Source organism: Larus michahellis, chromosome 2 (genome assembly GCF_964199755.1).
Source record: "Larus michahellis chromosome 2, bLarMic1.1, whole genome shotgun sequence".
Classification (NCBI taxonomy): domain Eukaryota; kingdom Metazoa; phylum Chordata; class Aves; order Charadriiformes; family Laridae; genus Larus; species Larus michahellis.
The window spans coordinates 26,478,864-26,496,882 of NC_133897.1; the positions used below are offsets into that span (position 1 = coordinate 26,478,864).

The window sequence follows — 18,019 nt, forward strand, 5'->3', positions numbered from 1 at the left end:
GATTAAAGATCAAGCAACATGCAGATTGAAAGGATTTTTCTGGAGGGAGGGATAGAGGAAGATGAGACATCTCCATAATACATTCATAGTTTTTAAGAAATAGAATAGAAATTATGCAAAGCCTGTTAGCATTTGCTGTGTAATTTCATCATTATTGCTATGTAAATAATATCAACACTAGATGTCATACACTGCTAGGTGACTTACAAGCTGATATGTGGATAATGGTTCCTGCGCAGAAATACAAAGCTGTGTGCTTAAACAGCGAAGATGAAGCCACTCATTGGTAGTTTCATGCTTATTATTTCATAGGACGTTTGTTTGAAGCCAGTCTAAAAAAATAGTCTGACAGTTATCTGGGAAGATAATTCAGTGTGGATAGTCTTTTTGGAAAAAAACTGTGTTGAAATGAGGGATTTGGAGAGAAGGCTGGAAGGATGACACCTAGGCTCGAGAACTGGTTGTGGCTGTAAAGAAATGCATAGATGAAAGGGACAGAGATGAAAATCACACAGATTTTGAATTACAGAAGACATTTAGTCACAAAAGCTGCTGGTAAGCAGCCAGCTCCAGTGGAAACTGCTTATAATTTGGCACTCGGCTCTTTTTCTTTTGAAAATCTCGCTCAGAATATAGAAATAAAAGCTAGAACTGCCATGGGATCATGGAAGCAGTATTACTGGATGTCCAAGGGAAGGCCAAGTACAAGTTGCTTGTTAATAAATGTAATAGTTTTCTGGTTAAGGGTAACTTAAGGATGTTGTTGATACTTCTTTGCATCAGGAATGCTTTAATTCTGTGTTTTGATGCTGCTGTTCCTCCTAGGAGGCATAGGAACCATATATAAAGCCTGATTTTTTTGGCCATCAGTATAACAAATGTAAGGATTAACCACGTTTTGTGTTCCTCACTTTTAGCATACGCTATCTTTGGATCTGTGCTTCACAGTTCAATTGTATCCCTTTGCCACTCCTGCACATTGTCCCTCTTGGGGTTTTGTGCTGTACCAAGCCAAAGATTACTATCTATCTACAGGAGGTCGTACTTAATCATATTAGCTGACACAAACTGACTAAACCAAAGAAACTTTTCAACCTATTTGCATCTTTTAGTAAAGAGAATAGCAAGTTCTTTATTGATGCATGTTTGTATAAGACCTTTCTTAGGTGTCTTTAAGTGATGGGCTACTACGTTAGAGGAAAAGACATGATTCATATGTGCTATAGTCTGGACTTCCTTCTCAAATTGGTGGTTTTCTCTGAAAACATGGAGAAATTGTTTGAGTACTCAGGAAATGGATTTAACCCATTTTGCCAGATGTACCGTACTTGGTAGGAGTCATATGAATGGGAACAAATGGGAGGCATTTCTGTTTAGGGAAAATACAGAATTGGAGGCCAGAGGAGAGGCAAGGCTCCCCTTGACATAAGGGAGCTTGAAATGTCTGTGAAGGCTTCAAATTTTGGAAGGAAGAATTATCTCTTAGCAGACTTCTGTCGGCAGTAGAGATGGTATCATTGATAAGCTCTCATATGCTTCCTGTTAGCCCAAATCACCACTGCTACAACCTCACTCCTTAGTATAGAAGGTTATTACTGGTGTGGAATTACTAGTGGAAATTCTGGTAGTGTTAGTAACAGTTCTTAGGCAAGGGGCCAATTCAATTTAGGGCTTACAGAAAGTCAGGATAATAGCTTGTGTTTTTTCTTTGATAAATGGTTAATGATCTGTCAGCAGATTCATCTTAGAATAGAAGTAGTTGCTATCTCCTGCCCAGGTTTTTAGTGCCTGCAGGAGATTCCTGGGCTGTAAGAGAAGCTTAAGAATCGTAATGAAACAGAGAAGAAACTGTAAGTACTAATTAGAGAGTTTTCTAGCACTATATAATGAATAAAAATACCAATAATTACTTTTACTAGGTGTGGCTTTCAACATCAGGTAAATAATAGTACTTTTCACAAAATTATTTAAACCAGCTCATACTTCTATACAGCTGTCAGTAATGACTAAAAAGATTTCTTCCAATGCTTACTAGTACCTTGTGGTTGCTTTGTTATAGTACATTTGGGGGAAAAGTACTTTGAGTTAATGAAATAACCATGATTATTTAAGGTTTAATGCATCAGTATTGGCCTACTGTGTTGGAAGCTGAATGATTCAACAATTGTATGAATTAATTCATTGCATATGAGTTTTAAATTACTGAGTAACAGGGCTTGACTCTTCTGTATGTTATTGTAACTCACTGATTCCCCGTACTTCTCTTAATGCTCAGAAAGCTAGGTTTATGCCTGCACTGGAGTTTGTGGTGTAACCTTTTTAATAGCGAGCTGGACTTAGATGGGCTACCTCACCCAAGGACCAGAGGGGATTTTGTGAAAGGGAACCCTGCGCAGGTCAGTTTACCTTGTTGCTGCAGCGCACCTTTTTCTACTACCTTATTTGTCTTGCTTGAAGCAATGGTGCAATCTTCTGTGTAGTTTCTGTAGCATACATAAGGGCTTCGCATTCAAAAATCAGTAAGTTTCACTGTCTTTGAGCAGGTTCATACTTGCTTTAGTCCCCAGCTGTCAGAACTACCTTTATCATTTCATTTTACACTAGTTTTTATTTTGTTTTTACTTTTCTATACATTGGTGTGTTTTTATATGCCTACATGTGTATACATATATACCTATCTATAAATATATAGCATTTGTTTAGAGAGACAAAGAGATGGTAAACATGGCGGTTTTCATGCCCCAAACATGAAAGATTTTATTAAAACCTGAAGAAATGTTGTGTCGATGTTAGTTTCCCAGAGTGAGGGAATGTGCCAGTTGTTTATTATTCAAGTTCACAACCTTGTGATCTTGAGTCTCTTGCTGCTTTTCTGCAAATACAGACAGTGGTAGGTGTGAATGTTACAGCCCTTGCTTTTTTGTCACTTTTTTCAACACTTTTTTAATGCTTTTGTCACCTCAAGTTTGGATTCTGCAAAGAGCTACAGCTTGAAGCAAAATCTGGAAACTGCAGCTAGAGTAAAGTCTGGCTGCCTTGTGGTTAGGTGGTATTTCCCATAGGCAATGCATATTTTCATTCTGTCAGTACATTTCCAGGCAAAATTTAGCTTTTTATACCTGTGTCTGTGAAAGTCTTACACACCAAATATCACTGGTAAAAATGGAGCCATGTCAAATGATGAATTTGTGGATGTAAAATGTATTAATTTACCCTTTTTTGGACATTAGTCGTGTTTTCTGAACTTAAAAGTCATGGTTTCAGCTGGGCTTTTCAGTGTCGGCTTGACTTCCCCTTAGACTGAAGAGTTGATCTTTTAACTTTTGGAGGGCATTAAGGAGAGAAAAAGAGGGCACTTCGAAGCCCATTTTTATGTCCAGAGTGAGGTGCTGGTTGCCTTTGGCACCTCTAGTGTTTGTCACAGCCATTTATGAGACATAGAAGTTGAGTGACAAGCAAGGAGAACAAGTAATCAAGACTAATTTTTCCCCAAGCCCAACAGTGTTTTTTACAAATGCCACAAAATCGTTCTCGGAAATTTGCACATGCTTCTTACTGAAGTTTTCAACATATTTAGAGACAGATGGACAATTTTTTAGCAGATAACTTTGACAGAAGGGCAAATGTTGAGCTTAGGCAAGGGAATAGCCTTCTAGGGAGGGATTTTGGATTTATATCTTGGAAAAAAATAATCTGCTGATACTTCTTGCTGCAGGGGTTGAAAATCTACCTTGCTGATAGACTTACTTGAGTAGGAATATTCTTTGCGCTATGAAGCAATAGTAAAATAGCGCAATGACACTTTAAAAGATTTAAATCCATCCTAGAGCTTTTCATCATTTGATTAATACAGGAAAGTGCCTTTCCATTTGTTTAAAAACAGAGAATCTGCAAGCAGGCAGGACGTAAGCACTTCTCGTTTTAGATTAGGATATACATAACTTCTTAAACCACGAGTTTTATTGTTTTTTTCCCAAGAGCTTAATTTTATGGTGGAAAAAATTATATTAATAGTTACTCACTATTAAAGCTACCCTTTAAACTACTTTTTAACCCTTTAGAGAGAAGTTTTGGGTTTAAAAAGGGGTGCTGGTTTGACAGCCTTCAAATTCTTCTTTTATGCAAAGAGTTTCTGCCTAGGGCAGAACCATCTCATCACTGACATGTTAGGGGATAAGGTGAAATATCTACCTTGAGCTAAGAGAAGGAATTTGTATCCGTTCAGCGCTAGCATCTTCTACGTAGGTTCTTCTATAAACCTACGTAAACCTTAGTAATGGAAAACTAATAGTTTACAGCATATAGTCAGTCAAATAGGGATGGAATTCCCATAGTTTGGGATTATTGAGGAGAATTTTGGCAGAGATCTTGGGAAAAAATATAGCAAGGTGTTTTAAAAAATGAAGGGGAGGAGGTGGATATAGGCAGGATGGTCTCTTTAACTGATGTGATTCAGTTAACCTTGCTATTATGTTAGCAGAGTTTATGAATGTTTTTGTTCATGTGTAAAATACTGTTTTGTAAGAAGTGTCTGATTTATGGCGTTTAGGGGTCATTGTGCTATTGTGCTATTCTGAAATGAGATGCACTGTAACCTTATTCAGGAGTGAATCACATGCTTTAAAATACCACAGCATGGAATTCCAGTGATGATAAAGAGCTAAATATTGAAAACAGAAATGTGCATTATAAAATTATCAAGCCTAGAAGATAAGGATTAATTAGAACTCACGGAGACCAAGATTACTTAGATTTAGCCTTGTATTTTCTATATCCAGATTTTGCAGTGGGTACCTGCAAAATCTCATATCTAAGGCATCTGGCATTCTCATATGTAAGTGCCTCTGCAGAATTCATCTCCTTGTCCCTCGGTGAGTTATCTTTTTCCCCTCCCTCCCTCCCTTTCTCTTTCCCTCCTTTGCTGTCCTCCCATTTCTTCCCATCCTTCCCCTCCTTCTGTCTTAATGTTCTTTCCCCAGTTCCTTCCCCTCCTTTCTTTCTGTCTCTAGTTTCACACTATGTAAAGCTAATTCTAACAAGCAAATTCGTTTTGGATAATGTTTGATACTTGTTAGTGTTACCATTCCATGTAACTAGCTGTGAAGCATTTTGCCTGTATTGCTAAATCCCTTTCCTCTGAAAACAAAACAAACAAACCAAAAAAACCCAACAACAACCCAACAAGCAAGCAAAATGTGCTATAACTTTTTGGCAACATCTTTTATCTCAAGTTTGGCATTATCATATTTCCTAACAAATGCATCTATCATGTCAGCTATCATGGAATGACAGAGAGATTTCTCTAAGGAACATTTTTGCTGCCAAAATAGGGCAACATAGAGGAAAGTGTTTTGGTTTTATCTTTTCCTCTGAACACTTTGTTAGAACTTCTTTAAAAGAACAGTATTTGAGTAATAAGTTCCTTTTTGAACTCAAACTGCTCAGAGATTTTTCAGAGGGAAGAAAGGACAGAATTCTGTCTGACCAAATAGCTATCTTCAAGACATCCTTCCACCACAGAACTGGATCAACTGTGCCTAAATTTTTCTACTGAAATACTTGTCCAATCTGTTTTCAGTAATTTCCAAAAGGGAAATTACACACTCACTCTGTACAGCCTCTTCCTTTATTAATCAAAAAGTTTCAGGATTATTTTTTGTCCTGAACAAAGCATGGGAGAATTCTGAGAGAGAGAGGAAGACCTACCGTGTAGCACCTGGTGGAATATTTTCAGGGACAAGAGAAAGGGAAGGTGCCATTTAGACTTGTGAGGATAGCATAAGGCAATAACTGAGGTAAATAATGATTTCTTTTGTCAATTTGGTTACCAAGTTCTTCTGCTCACTGAAAGTGATTGGAAATGTTCTTAGTCTTAGGGGTGAGAGCAGGGAGGGTGGAAGCTTTTCCCCTGTATTGACTTAATGACGATTGCAGAATAACTGTTTTTTTCATACATGCGAACTGTTTGGAGTCAGGAAAGAGCCTGGAGAGGGGGTGAACAGTGACTTCTGCAGGTTTTATGTGTGAGGAGGCTTATGAGGACAGTGCAAGTGTTTCTGCACTATCTTGAACTTCGGAACATATGTGCCATGCTTCTGATCTAGCCTGCTATTACCTCTCTGGGAACTGTCCTCACCTTCTCATGGAGTTCTCTCACCATTGCTGTCTCTCTGACCCCAGTCCTACAAAGACACAGTCTTTCTCTTCTGCCGTTTCCTACCATTCACCCTCCCGTAAGAAAAAATTATTATTTTAGTATACCTCTCAAAAGGTGAAAGCAAGTTTGGATTCCCGGGGCTTGTATGATATGTCTCAGTTCTTCCATTTCAGAACTGGATTGTATCTTCTGTAATTCCTTGCTGGCAAGAAGCAGCAGAAAGCTGCGTTGTCTCGGGAGCTGTCAGGAATCAGAGCTGTGATTCCAGGAATCAGTCTCTTGTTTCCCTTTCAAAGCTGATCCTTTTTGCCAGTGTAGTTTATTGCCCACTTTGAACTGAAAACATTCAAGAGAAGACTTAAATTCTTGCTAGCCTCTGCCTAGGTGAGGGTTTGCATTACGTTGCGTTCCATATATTCTAGAGTGAGAAAGCAAACAGAGTCTTTCCTCAATGCATGCAGTGCTAGCAGGAGAAGTGTTTCGTGTTGCCTTAATATCTGACTAAAGATATGAGGAAGAAGAATTAATTTTTAAGAAGTTGCTCTAGCATTATCTATTTGCAAACTACCAGTGTGCTACTATTCAGGACACGGACTAGAAGAAGAAAGTACCTATTTCATTAATCTTGTGGCTTAATAACATTTATTGCAATAAAATACAAAATTGTAGAATAAACTTTGCCAGCTAAAATTGATGTCTACTTTGACAAAGGAATTATATATGGCACTTAATGATATTTCAATAATTCATCCTGATCTTGGCTATTGAATCCTCAGAGAAATGGAGGAGAGTTGTCCAGTAGTAACTATCTATTAAGAATGTTTTTCACTCACACGGCTAATCAAAATCTTGGCAAGAAGAAAAGAGAGCTGTCATAATAGACCCTTCCCACTTCACGGAAATAAGTGGAATCGTATGCTAATTATTTTTCTTCTATTTTTCCCCCTTGCAGAACTTTCCTTTTTGTTAGAGATGGTAACCCAAATAAACGGAATGTGCACAATGAGACCTCTATGCACTTACTGTGTATGGGACCTCAGATCATGATCTCGGAAGGAGCTCTTCATCCTCGCCTGACACGACCCTCGGAAGATGACTGCAGAAGAGCAGATTGCCTGCAAATGATCCTGAAGTGGAAGGGAGCAAAGCTGGATGAAGGACAATACGAACGAGCAGCCATTGATGCTGTTGATAACAAAAAAAATACACCTTTGCACTATGCTGCTGCCTCAGGGATGAAAACCTGTGTCGAGGTAAAAGTTGATACATAATCACCAGTCTGTAAATGACATGCACAGCATTTCACAAAGCTTTACAGGGGGAAAAGAATCTGATACATAGCATATTGAATTAAGTTTTTAATTCTATTTTTAATTAATTGGAAAAATTAAAAAGATAAACAGCCCAAAACGTACACTGTCTGTAAAGAACAATGGAAAAAATGGTTTACATGTACATTAACTTTGTGACATAAACTCCTTAGCACAAAGAAGACTCATGTAGGCTTATAAAAATTGGAAATAATTACAAGACTGTAACACTGGAGAAAAAGCTTTAAAGGTAGGCATAGGCATACCTATATGTGCAAAGAGAAGTGGAATAACTGCCTGAGAGAAAAGTAGAGCTTTTTATTCTGGTCTGCAGCTGGCTGAGAAACGCTGTCCCTGTTTTAAGAACAGGTTTGATGTCTGTAATCTACAGTACCCAGCTTCTTTAGAGGATCCCATACATCTGTGCTGACATACTTCAATATGATTACCTTTTTACAAATGAAAAATTACTTTAATGTTTGTGAATGTAGCAGTTAGTAATGATTAACTGGGAATCATAATGACTTTGAAGCTCTCCCATCAAATTTATTTTTAAACTGTACCAAGTAATGTGCGCTAGTATTTAATTATGTTGGTAATTTAATTTAAAGAACACAAGAACAGACATCTAACATTTTCAAAAACAACTCGCATTTCCATAAGGCTGTCTATTATAACATCGACATTTGTATTTTGAATGGTAATGATTAGTTCAGAGTTCAGCATTTATATGTAAAATTTAGGTTATTTTTCTCCTATTTATGACTTCAGTGAGACTACACTCATGAACATAGTATCATCAGGAGAGTTTATCACCTCATTATTCACCTGCTTTTCTAGAAAACTTCTGCATATCTTAAACCGGTTCCAGCACCTGTAGGACTTCTCTGGTGACCCCCCTCTGCAGTAAAAACTGATGCTGTCTCTGTACTTCCCTCATTTCTCTGGAGATATTTTTAGTATTGGTGTTACTTTTACCACCTTCTAATCTTGTACCGTGACAGATTTAAGCAATAAATTGTGTATTGTAATAAATAGTTCAGAAATTTTATATTTGAGTACCATTAGGACTCATGAATAAATACCATCTGGTGCTGGGTATTTATATTAGTATTTGGTTTATTGGTTGTTCTAGAACCTCCTGTGCTGAGCCATCAATTTGAAACAGACATTCGTTTGTGTCCTTCATAAGGCATGTGTGGTACATCCACAGAGACTCTGGATTCCAACGACTCGTATCACTTTTCTGCTTTATGTTATTTGAGATTGCTTTTGCACTTTGTCCAGCAACCGACCTTGCAAACACATTGACAGATTTACTGTGTTTTAAAATGATTTATTCCGAGTTGTTATGCACTTGGCATACTATTCAAAAAAATATTCAGAACCTTCTTTATTGTTATTTTACATTTAACTTTTCCAGACTTTCTGCCTTACTTTTTCTTCATCTAGAGACAACTTCAGCTTTTTTTTCCCGTACAGTCCCGTCCCCTTGTTCTGCCTTTACAGATTCTTCTGATGTTTCTAGAATTTTTTTCCACACTTTTATTTTATAACACTTTTTGAAAGTAGGCAGTGGATTATTTGTCTTTTTTCTGCTTCTGCAAGAATGGTGAATCTCAGCACATATTGAGAATTGTTACTGAGAAGTTCTTTGATTGTAACTTTTTGAATTAGGTCTTGTAGACTGCTCTGAACAAAGTCAGGAGTTGCTTCTCCTCTCATGTGTTTGCTAACTAGTTTGTCTATTATTCAGTCACTTACGTAGTCAGAAATTTTAATTTAAATATCATGTATTAGCATAGCATTTTCTCAGTATACTTGGGAGATACAGTGATTGAATGTCCCTTTATTTTTGTGGTTTCTGCCCTTGAAGCATTTCTTCTCTTGGTCAGCACATCACTTTTATTATTACAGTTTTGGTCAGATGGTGACCAAAGCTTTTTTTTGTTTAATTCCAGAATTATATTCCACTGGGATTCTCTGGTATTTGTTGATAGAGTTAGTTTATTTATCTGTGAATTTGTTGTTGTTGTTTTTTAAAAAGATAAATAGCACCACCCTTCCAATACTGTGAAATTCTCTGTGATTGTTACATAATATGTTCTTTGGTTTTACTTTGTTACACTGATTGTATTCTGTCAAGTTTCCAGATATTGTCTGAAAATTCTCATTTAAAATTTGTCATTTCAGTTCCTCAACCTTAGCTGTGCACCATCTTGAACTGGATGCTCTTCTTTATCTTCTGTTTTTTCATTAGTTCCCTCTTTGAAAGCCCAGATAGTGTCTCTTAATTTCCATAGCCAACGCTTCTTTCATTCTGTTAGTATAATGATCACCCTTCCTAGTTTCCTGAGCTTCTAATGAATGGACATTCAGCTTCCTTACGCCATATTCTGTGCTATAACTTAAGCCTCTGTGGTCCCTTACTCAGTACTGAGAGGAGTTAAGAGGATGCTGCTGTTAGATGCTGATATTTAACCTCCAGTATCACAGCCTAAATCTTGCCCTTGTACCTTCTCTTTTCTCTGCCCCATGTTGTTACAGCTCTGCAAGCTAGCAGTTTGTCTTCAACATGTCCCTAGAAATTATTTACACGCTTAGTGATTTCCAGCAGGGAGGCAAGTCACCGTGCAGTCTTTGCTAGCTAAATTATACTCAGGCCCAGCTAACTATGTACATGGTAACTGAATTACATACAGGTGTTGCCTGTCTCTTCCTGTCAACTAGAACGAATCTTTCTTTATTTGTATGGTTATATGATTGATTTCCTCTTTTGATGTGATTGATTTGCAAACAAATATCAGGCTGTCTCCTAGGTCTATGTTAATACTGCTTTTATCTTGATTGTCAACTTTTAATTCTTTTTAGATTTGATAAACAAAAATGTTAATTGCAAGGGACTGTGTACTTTCCTCTTGTTCTCATTTTTAGTGCCGCTTGTTTGATCCAGCTGCCTGATAAGTTCTGGCTACAGGGATTTTCAGTCACAGTTGTTCTATCTAACCTTCCCAAAAAAGATCAATTTGCTTTTAAACGTACTGCACATTAGTATAAATGTGCGTGTCCTATCAGAAAATGGGAGAATCAGGGTTTAGAGTTTAACAGCCTCTTTGAGCAAAGTTGATGAAGAACACTCACATAAAGTGATATGACGTGAGAATGATTGCTTCTGGTAGAGAAATGGTAAATGGAAGAAAGTTTCCAACATAATTCAATTTGTGGTATTTACAAGCTTGCTTACTCACATTTGTGAAATATTATGTCTATTACACTGATTTGTAAGGTGCTTGCAGTTGGACCTATATCAATGTATACTACAAGAAAAGCGAACAGTTACATTATCCACAGAAATTCGTACTTATTTGTCTTCTGTCTTTCTCTCTGCACTTGAGATTCCCAGGTAACTTAGACTTCAAATTTAGAAGGGATTTGAGCAAAGAGTCTTCTGCCTCAGTCATTCTGCCTTTATGCCCCCAATTGCGACTATACGGTGGTATTAGAGGTAGACACAGCTGTTCAAAAGTTTCAGTTTCAAGAGCACGAAGCAAATGGGCTCACGCAGTAAAATCCAGGCAGACTATAATGTCAGAAAGAATCACAGTCGCTGCAGCATAAATTGTGGTTCTGGAGCTGGGCTGCAGCTTTTAATTGCAGACTGTGAAATCAATTGGTTTAAAATGCACCGTGAAAGTTCATGGTTTGTGTTTCTTCACAAATTATCATTCTGTTTCTCACTATCTGTGATACGATTCATTAGGTGAATCCAGCTACTAGACTGCTAGTTCCCCATTTCATTATATAAACTGGGTTATATTATCATGACAATACGTACTGTTCAATTGACTAAACTACCTCTGACTTTTAATTTGCTTTCAGTTTGTCTTTGAAGAAGAATTTATGGTCTGATCCACATGGATTGCTATTTGCCAGAGTTTGGACACAGTTACATAGTCTAACCAGCTGTGGATTCTACATTCGAAACGTAGAGTACATCCCAAGTTCAAACATCGTTATGTGCCCTACCATAGGGTAGAAGATGTTGGATCCTAAGGCTAGCATCTGAGATATCTTAAGTCTTCCAGTGCAGTCTGCAGTCCTTCTAACGCCTTCAATAGGAACAGGATTATGAACAGGAACACTACATTACAAAAAGCCCGAAAGGAATTTAACAATGATCTCTTTGTTCCTGGAAGTATTTGAGGTTTAAAATTCTTAACAAAACAAAAAGAGATAAAAATCTGAATTGCCCAATTCTCAAGTCATCTTCCCTCTCTCCAGTAAACTGAAGGTTACTTAGAACCCCAGGACCGCCTTTTGCCCAGTTTTGTGGTGGTTACTCGCACTTCAGAGCAGCATTCCTCTTTTAATCGTCTCCTCCTTTTTCCATAAATTTTCAGGAAAACTGCAGCCTTGTATCTTCCCCTGTCCCCACCACACACACATAAGGAAAGGAGAAAGCATAGTCCCTTCTGGGTGAACCACCTACTAGCTGATTTGTTCGGAGCTGGTAGTCAAATGTGTTGTCTTGAGACTTCTCCATTCACGTGTTAAAATTCTCCTCCTAGCAGAACAGCTGTGTGGAACTCATTGCTAAAGATAGTTTGGGCAAAGTTAATGTGCTTACCTCAGAATACTGAATAGAAAAAAGACTTAACTTTCATGCTGAATAGATTTGATTTGATGCAGATATATTCCACTCTATCACACCACATTTGGCATATTAAGCAGCATTTTTGCAATTGTTTAAATTATTAATGTGATTATTTAAATTGTTAATCTCCTTATAATTACTTAAGAGACACAAGCCTTTTTAACAGTGCTACCAGAGAAATATGGCATCATTATTAAAAACTTGTTGATTTGTATATTCCTCATTTTGTGGATTAGATTTTGAGCTGCATAGGTCTATGGAGTGTTCTTTCAAGTATATTTATTATTTTTCTTCCTCAGAAGGTGTCTTAGTTGCCTCAGTTAAATGTCTGTTAGAGTTTAAAAAGTACAGACAGAATGTGAAACTCAACAAAGTTTTGACAATGTTAAGTTTAGATATAACAAGGTAACTGTAGTCTGGCTGTCTTATAATTATCCCAGTATTATCTTTATTTCTGCCTGATACTCTGCTATGAAGATAAAATACAGTGTCCTACTCAATGACACAAATACCTTCTCGACTAAATTTTGTTATTACACCTGTTTGTGCGTTTTTGGCATTTGCATTTCTTTTTATTTTGGAGAATGTGGGAAAAGTTTCCAAAGAATCTAGAAGAGTGATTCCAGGTTTGTAAAATACATTCTGTATTTTACAGCGACGGGTGCAGGAAATAAAATCTGCTGAAGAGAGAAGTAAGAAGTGACTGATCATGGTCTAAAAGATTTATATGGAGAACAGATCATTTTGAGGAAATATTATGCTTTTTTTAGAATTGTAAAAATTAGAAACTGAGTTTTTAAATATCCTGGCTAAAAATACAGGATAGTATTGTTACAGCCATCATGGTCAGAAGGCAAAATAGTGTTTATGGATTTTAGTTTTATTTGGAAATAAGATTAATCATTTTAGTAGTGAATAATTGTCCTGGGTGCTCCATCACTAGAAGTTTAGCACATGTTATAAAAATGTCATAATAAATCAGCAAAATGGTCCACTGTTGGCCTTAAATATCTGCGGCATTTGTTGTCCTTGCTTATATCAGATCAGTTTGTAGCAGGAGGCCAGGTTGGCAAGGTAATGTGAGCAGCGTAAATAGTGTTTATTAGCTAGAGACTGCATTTCTGGGTGGTTACTGGCAAGAGACAAGGTTGGTGAAATGGCGCAGTACTAGACCATATTAGAATGATTAGAATTAGTATGATTTCATTTCAATTTTCTCACTTCCTCAAAATTAAGGTAGAGCTACCAGTAGTATTATGTACTCTCTGTAAAGTGGTACCCCATCTTCCCTCCTACCAAAGGAATCTCCCATTTTCTGTCACCACCAGTGTACCAGTGCTGGGAGGAATGGTGGAGTTATACCTATATATAAAGAATATTTAAAGGTGTTCCTAACTCCATCTAGCTAGGTGCTTGAGGACCACTGGCCCCCCATTTTCTATGGAGCACCGACCACATCAATAGAGCAGAATTTTAGTATTTAAAACATAGCAGAGACATATTGTACAGCATTGCCTTGTAACATGTTTCTGAGATTTTGCAGTTCCATGGAAATATGGTGGGCATAGGTATAATTATGTATGAAATCAAGCAGTAGTTTATTTAATAACAAATAGAACCTTTGTTTCCCAAAGACTATTGCTATTATATTTGTCTCTTCTTTCTATTATCCTTGTTCCTATTTTTTTTGTTCTCTTCTTAACTGACATGTCTTTTCTTCAGGGTATTGTTAGAGTTGATAATTAATAACTGTTTACATTCCCATTTTTCTTTTCAGCTTCTGGTAAAACATGGTGGAGATTTGTTTGCAGAAAATGAAAATAAAGATACCCCGTGTGACTGTGCAGAGAAACAACACCACAAAGAGCTGGCTCTTAACCTGGAATCTCGAATGGTATTTTCACGTGATCCTGAAGCTGAAAGCATTGAAGCTGAATATGCTGCTTTAGACAAAAAAGAGGTCAGAGGATACTTTAAATTTGGGGGATTTTACACATATTTGTAGCAGTTACATTGTGAGAAAATTCTACAAAGTATTTCAGTAGGTACTGTACTTTGTACTGTTTATTTGTAAACCATTTGATTTTAATACAGCCCTTTATAGCTTTCAAGTTAAGCTCAGAGAACATAAATACATTGTCAAAACTAAAGAGAAGTTTTATTGATATACTTAATTACATGGACTGTCTTGAAAGCGTTGAAGGCTGTGAGGCTGGGGGAAATACAGTGAAGCCAGTAAGCTGGAAAACAGTTTCTCTAAAACAAACATTCTTTATGTATTTTTATTTCTTAAGATAGAATCATAGAATCATAGAATTGCTGAGGTTGGAAGGGACCTTTAAGATCATCAAGTCCAACCTTTAACCTACCCTGACAAAAGCCACTTCTAAATGAAGATGTCTTTCTGCCTGAAAATGAGGGTAGGATAAATTCTGAAAAGGAGAAAATTTGTGGGATAGAATAGGGAAAATATTCTGGTGGATCTTCCTAGGCTGAGACTGGGTTGAACGTCACTGAAAACTAGCTGAGTAGTGAAGGATTTCAAAACAACGCATTGACTTTCTTGTTTTATAACATGATGCCTGAAGCTACTGCATACCAGAACTTGTATGAAAAACAGGTAATAACAGCTGTTGTTATTCTGAAGTCAATTTTTGAAAGAGAGAGACAATTCACTGACACAAATTTGCTTGAACTCTGGTGTGCCTTACAGAAGACTGTGATTTGATAAAGACAATTTGACCAAAAATTTTCTGAGCAAAAGTTCCCTCCCCCATCCATTATCCATTAACTAAAATTCTAAATAAGAATACATAGATAAATTATATGATTCAGTAAATATTACAAATTAATTCTGTGTATATTAAAGGACAGTAGATTTCTGTATGGCTGCTCCCTTCAAAAGTAGCATGCCCTTGCCTTTTATTAGCTTATGAGCTAATGAAGTTTAAAAGAAAATTCATTCAGATTTAGATATGAGTAGGCTTAGATCACATTGACTGTTACCCTGAAAAATGCTACACATGGTCACTTTTATTTGAAAGTAAGAAAGTCTTTGTACTGTTTAATTAATTTTCTGACTAATTTTCTTCAACAAATTCAAATCTGAACAAGCTTAGTTAGATTGTTTATTCCTAGATGAGAGATTTTGAGATGAGTTTTAATACACATGAATTGTACATTGAAATAACAAATGTAATTAACTCAGTTTCTCTGAATATTCCTGTATAGAGACACCCAAATTGTTGTAAAAGTATAGATTGAAATTACGTTTTCTCTGTTGGCAAAACCACTTTAAAAGACTGCTGCAGTTTCCTGCCATGATTGCAGTTTACCACTCCTTTGGTTGTATAAATAGAATTAGTTGGGTTTTGTGTTGTCAACTGGATCATAGCAATGATTTGGCTTAAAAGAAGAAAAACTTTTAAAGAGTGGTAATATGTAATTGTTTTATTTAACCTGAATCATTTTTATCATTATATTTATACCATGGGTTTGCTGGCATATGCACCAGCACAGCTTAGAGGATAGCGAACTTATGGGTATCAGTGGGGCAAATCAAGAACCACTTGAACAAGCTTTTCAGCAAGATGAAGTAGTGTCTCGTGACTGTTTAACGTAAATGCTCAGAGCAAAATCAGCTTAAAGACTTGATAGTTACAAGGGACTTGAGTAAAAGGTAATTATATTAATTTGGGGTCACTTCTCTGGGACTGTTAAAAGATACGGTCCTGTTCTTCATTTGATTTGTTTTTAGCAAAGTTGTTGAGCATGAGAACTGAAATGCAGGCAGGCCTGCAGACCGAGATCCGTCTGACATAGCAGGGCAGCTTTCCCACAGGTTCCAGAGATTCACAAGCCAAAAAATGTCAGCCTGGAATTTCATAGAATCATAGGATTGGAAGGGACCTCTGGAGATCATCTAGTCCAACCCCCCTGCCAGAGCAGGGTCACCTAGAGCAGGTTGCACAGGAATGCGTCCAGGTGGGTTTTGAATGTCTCCAGAGTTGGAGACTCCACCACCTCTCTGGGCAGCCTGTTCCAGTGCTCTGTCACCCTCAGGGTAAAGAAGTTCCTCCTCATGTTTAGGTGGAACTTCCTATGTTCAAGTTTGTGCCCGTTACCTCTTGTCCTGTCCCCGGGCACCACTGAAAAGAGCCTGGCCCCATCCTCCTGACACCCACCCTTTAAGTATTTATGAGTGTTGATAAGATCCCCCCTCAGCCGTCTTTTTTCCAGGCTGAAGAGACCCAAATCCCTCAGTCTTTCTTCATAAGAGAGGTGTTCCAGTCCCCTAATCATCTTGGTAGCTCTCTGCTGCACCCTCTCTAGCCGTTCCCTGTCCCTCTTGAACCAGGGAGCCCAGAACTGGACACAGTACTCCAGGTGCAGCCTCACCAGGGCAGAGTAGAGGGGGAGGGTGACCTCCCTCGACCTGCTGGCCACACTCTTCTTGATGCACCCCAGGATGCCATTGGCTTTTTTGGCCACAAGGGCACATGCTGGCTCATGGTCATCCTGTTGTCCACCAGGACTCCCAGGTCTCTTTCCACAGAGCTGCTCTCCAGCAGGTCAGCCCCCAACTTGTACTGATGCATGGGGTTATTCCTCCCCAGGTGCAGCACCCTACACTTGCCCTTACTGAATTTCATAAGGTTCCTCTTTGCCCAGATCTCCAACCTGTCCAGGTCTCTCTGTATGGCGGCACAGCCTTCCAGTTTGTCAGCCACCCCCCCAGCTTTGTGTCATCAGCAAACCTGCTGAGGGTGCACTCTATCCCTTCATCCAGGTCATTGATGAATATATTGAAGAGGACTGGACCCAGTACTGACCCCTGGGGAACACCACTCGTCACTGACCTCCAACTAGACTCTGTGCCCCTAATCACTACCCTCTGAGCTCTGTCTTTCAACCAGTTATCTATCCACCCCACTGTCCATTCATGAAGCCCACTCTTCCTAAGCTTCCCTGTGAGGATGCTGTGGGAGACTGTGTCGAACGCCTTGCTTAAGTCAAGGTAGACCACATCTTCCGCCCTCCCCTCATCTATCCATCCAATCATGCCATCATAGAAGGCTATCAGATTAGTCAGACATGATTTCCCCTTGGTGAATCCATGTTGAGTACTTCTGATAGCTTTCTTTTCCTCCACATGCCTTGAGATGATGCCCAGAACGAGCTGTTCCATCATCTTTCCAGGGATGTAGGTGAGGCTGACTGGCCTGTAGTTCCCCAGCTCCTCCTTCTTGCCCTTTTTGAAGACTGGAGTGATGTTGGCTTTCCTCCAGTCCTCAGGCACCTCGTCTGTTCTCCAGGACCTTTCAAAGATGATGGAGAGCAGCCCAGCAATGACTTCCGCTGGCTCCCTCGGCGCTCTCGGGTGCATCCCATCGGGGCCCATGGACTTGTGAATATCTAACTGATCTAATTGATCCCTCACTTGATCCTCCTCAACCCAAGGGAAGTCGTCTTCTTTCCCCGTTACTTCCCCCAATGCCTGGGACTCCTGAGGGTTGGTCCAAGCAGTAAAGACCGAAGCAAAGAAGGCATTCAGTAACTCCGCCTTCTCCGCATCCTCTGTCACCATGGCTCCTGTTTCATTCAACAGTGGGCACACAACTTCTCTGATCTTCCTTTTGCTCCCGATATACTTGTAGAAGCCCTTCCTGTTGAGCTTGACATCCCTAGCCAGGTTTAATTCCAAGGTGGCCATGGTTTTCCTTGTTTCATCCCTGCAGGAATTTAGTATACCAGTTGGCGGTCTTGGGGCTTCACATAGAGCAATTCTGCCTTCATGTGCTCCCTTCTTCCCCTGCCCCCCCCCCGGCTTTTTCTTGCAGCTTTTCAGTGGGATAAGTTCTCTAACTTCTTGTGTAACTGTAAAGCACAAGTGCTAGC

At 38.6% G+C, this 18,019-nt stretch overlaps 1 protein-coding gene across 10 annotated transcripts in view; it reads left to right on the forward strand.

Annotated features, from left to right (window-relative positions):
* Positions 1 to 18,019, forward strand: part of ANKIB1 (ankyrin repeat and IBR domain containing 1) — a 97,881-nt gene that overhangs the window by 44,049 nt on the left and 35,813 nt on the right. For all 10 annotated transcript variants that reach the window (XM_074574659.1, XM_074574664.1, XM_074574658.1 and 7 more), the window contains 2 exons: positions 7,110 to 7,410; positions 13,899 to 14,081. In XM_074574659.1, coding sequence (XP_074430760.1) covers positions 7,110 to 7,410; positions 13,899 to 14,081 — 484 coding nt within the window. The remainder of the gene's footprint in view (positions 1 to 7,109; positions 7,411 to 13,898; positions 14,082 to 18,019) is intronic.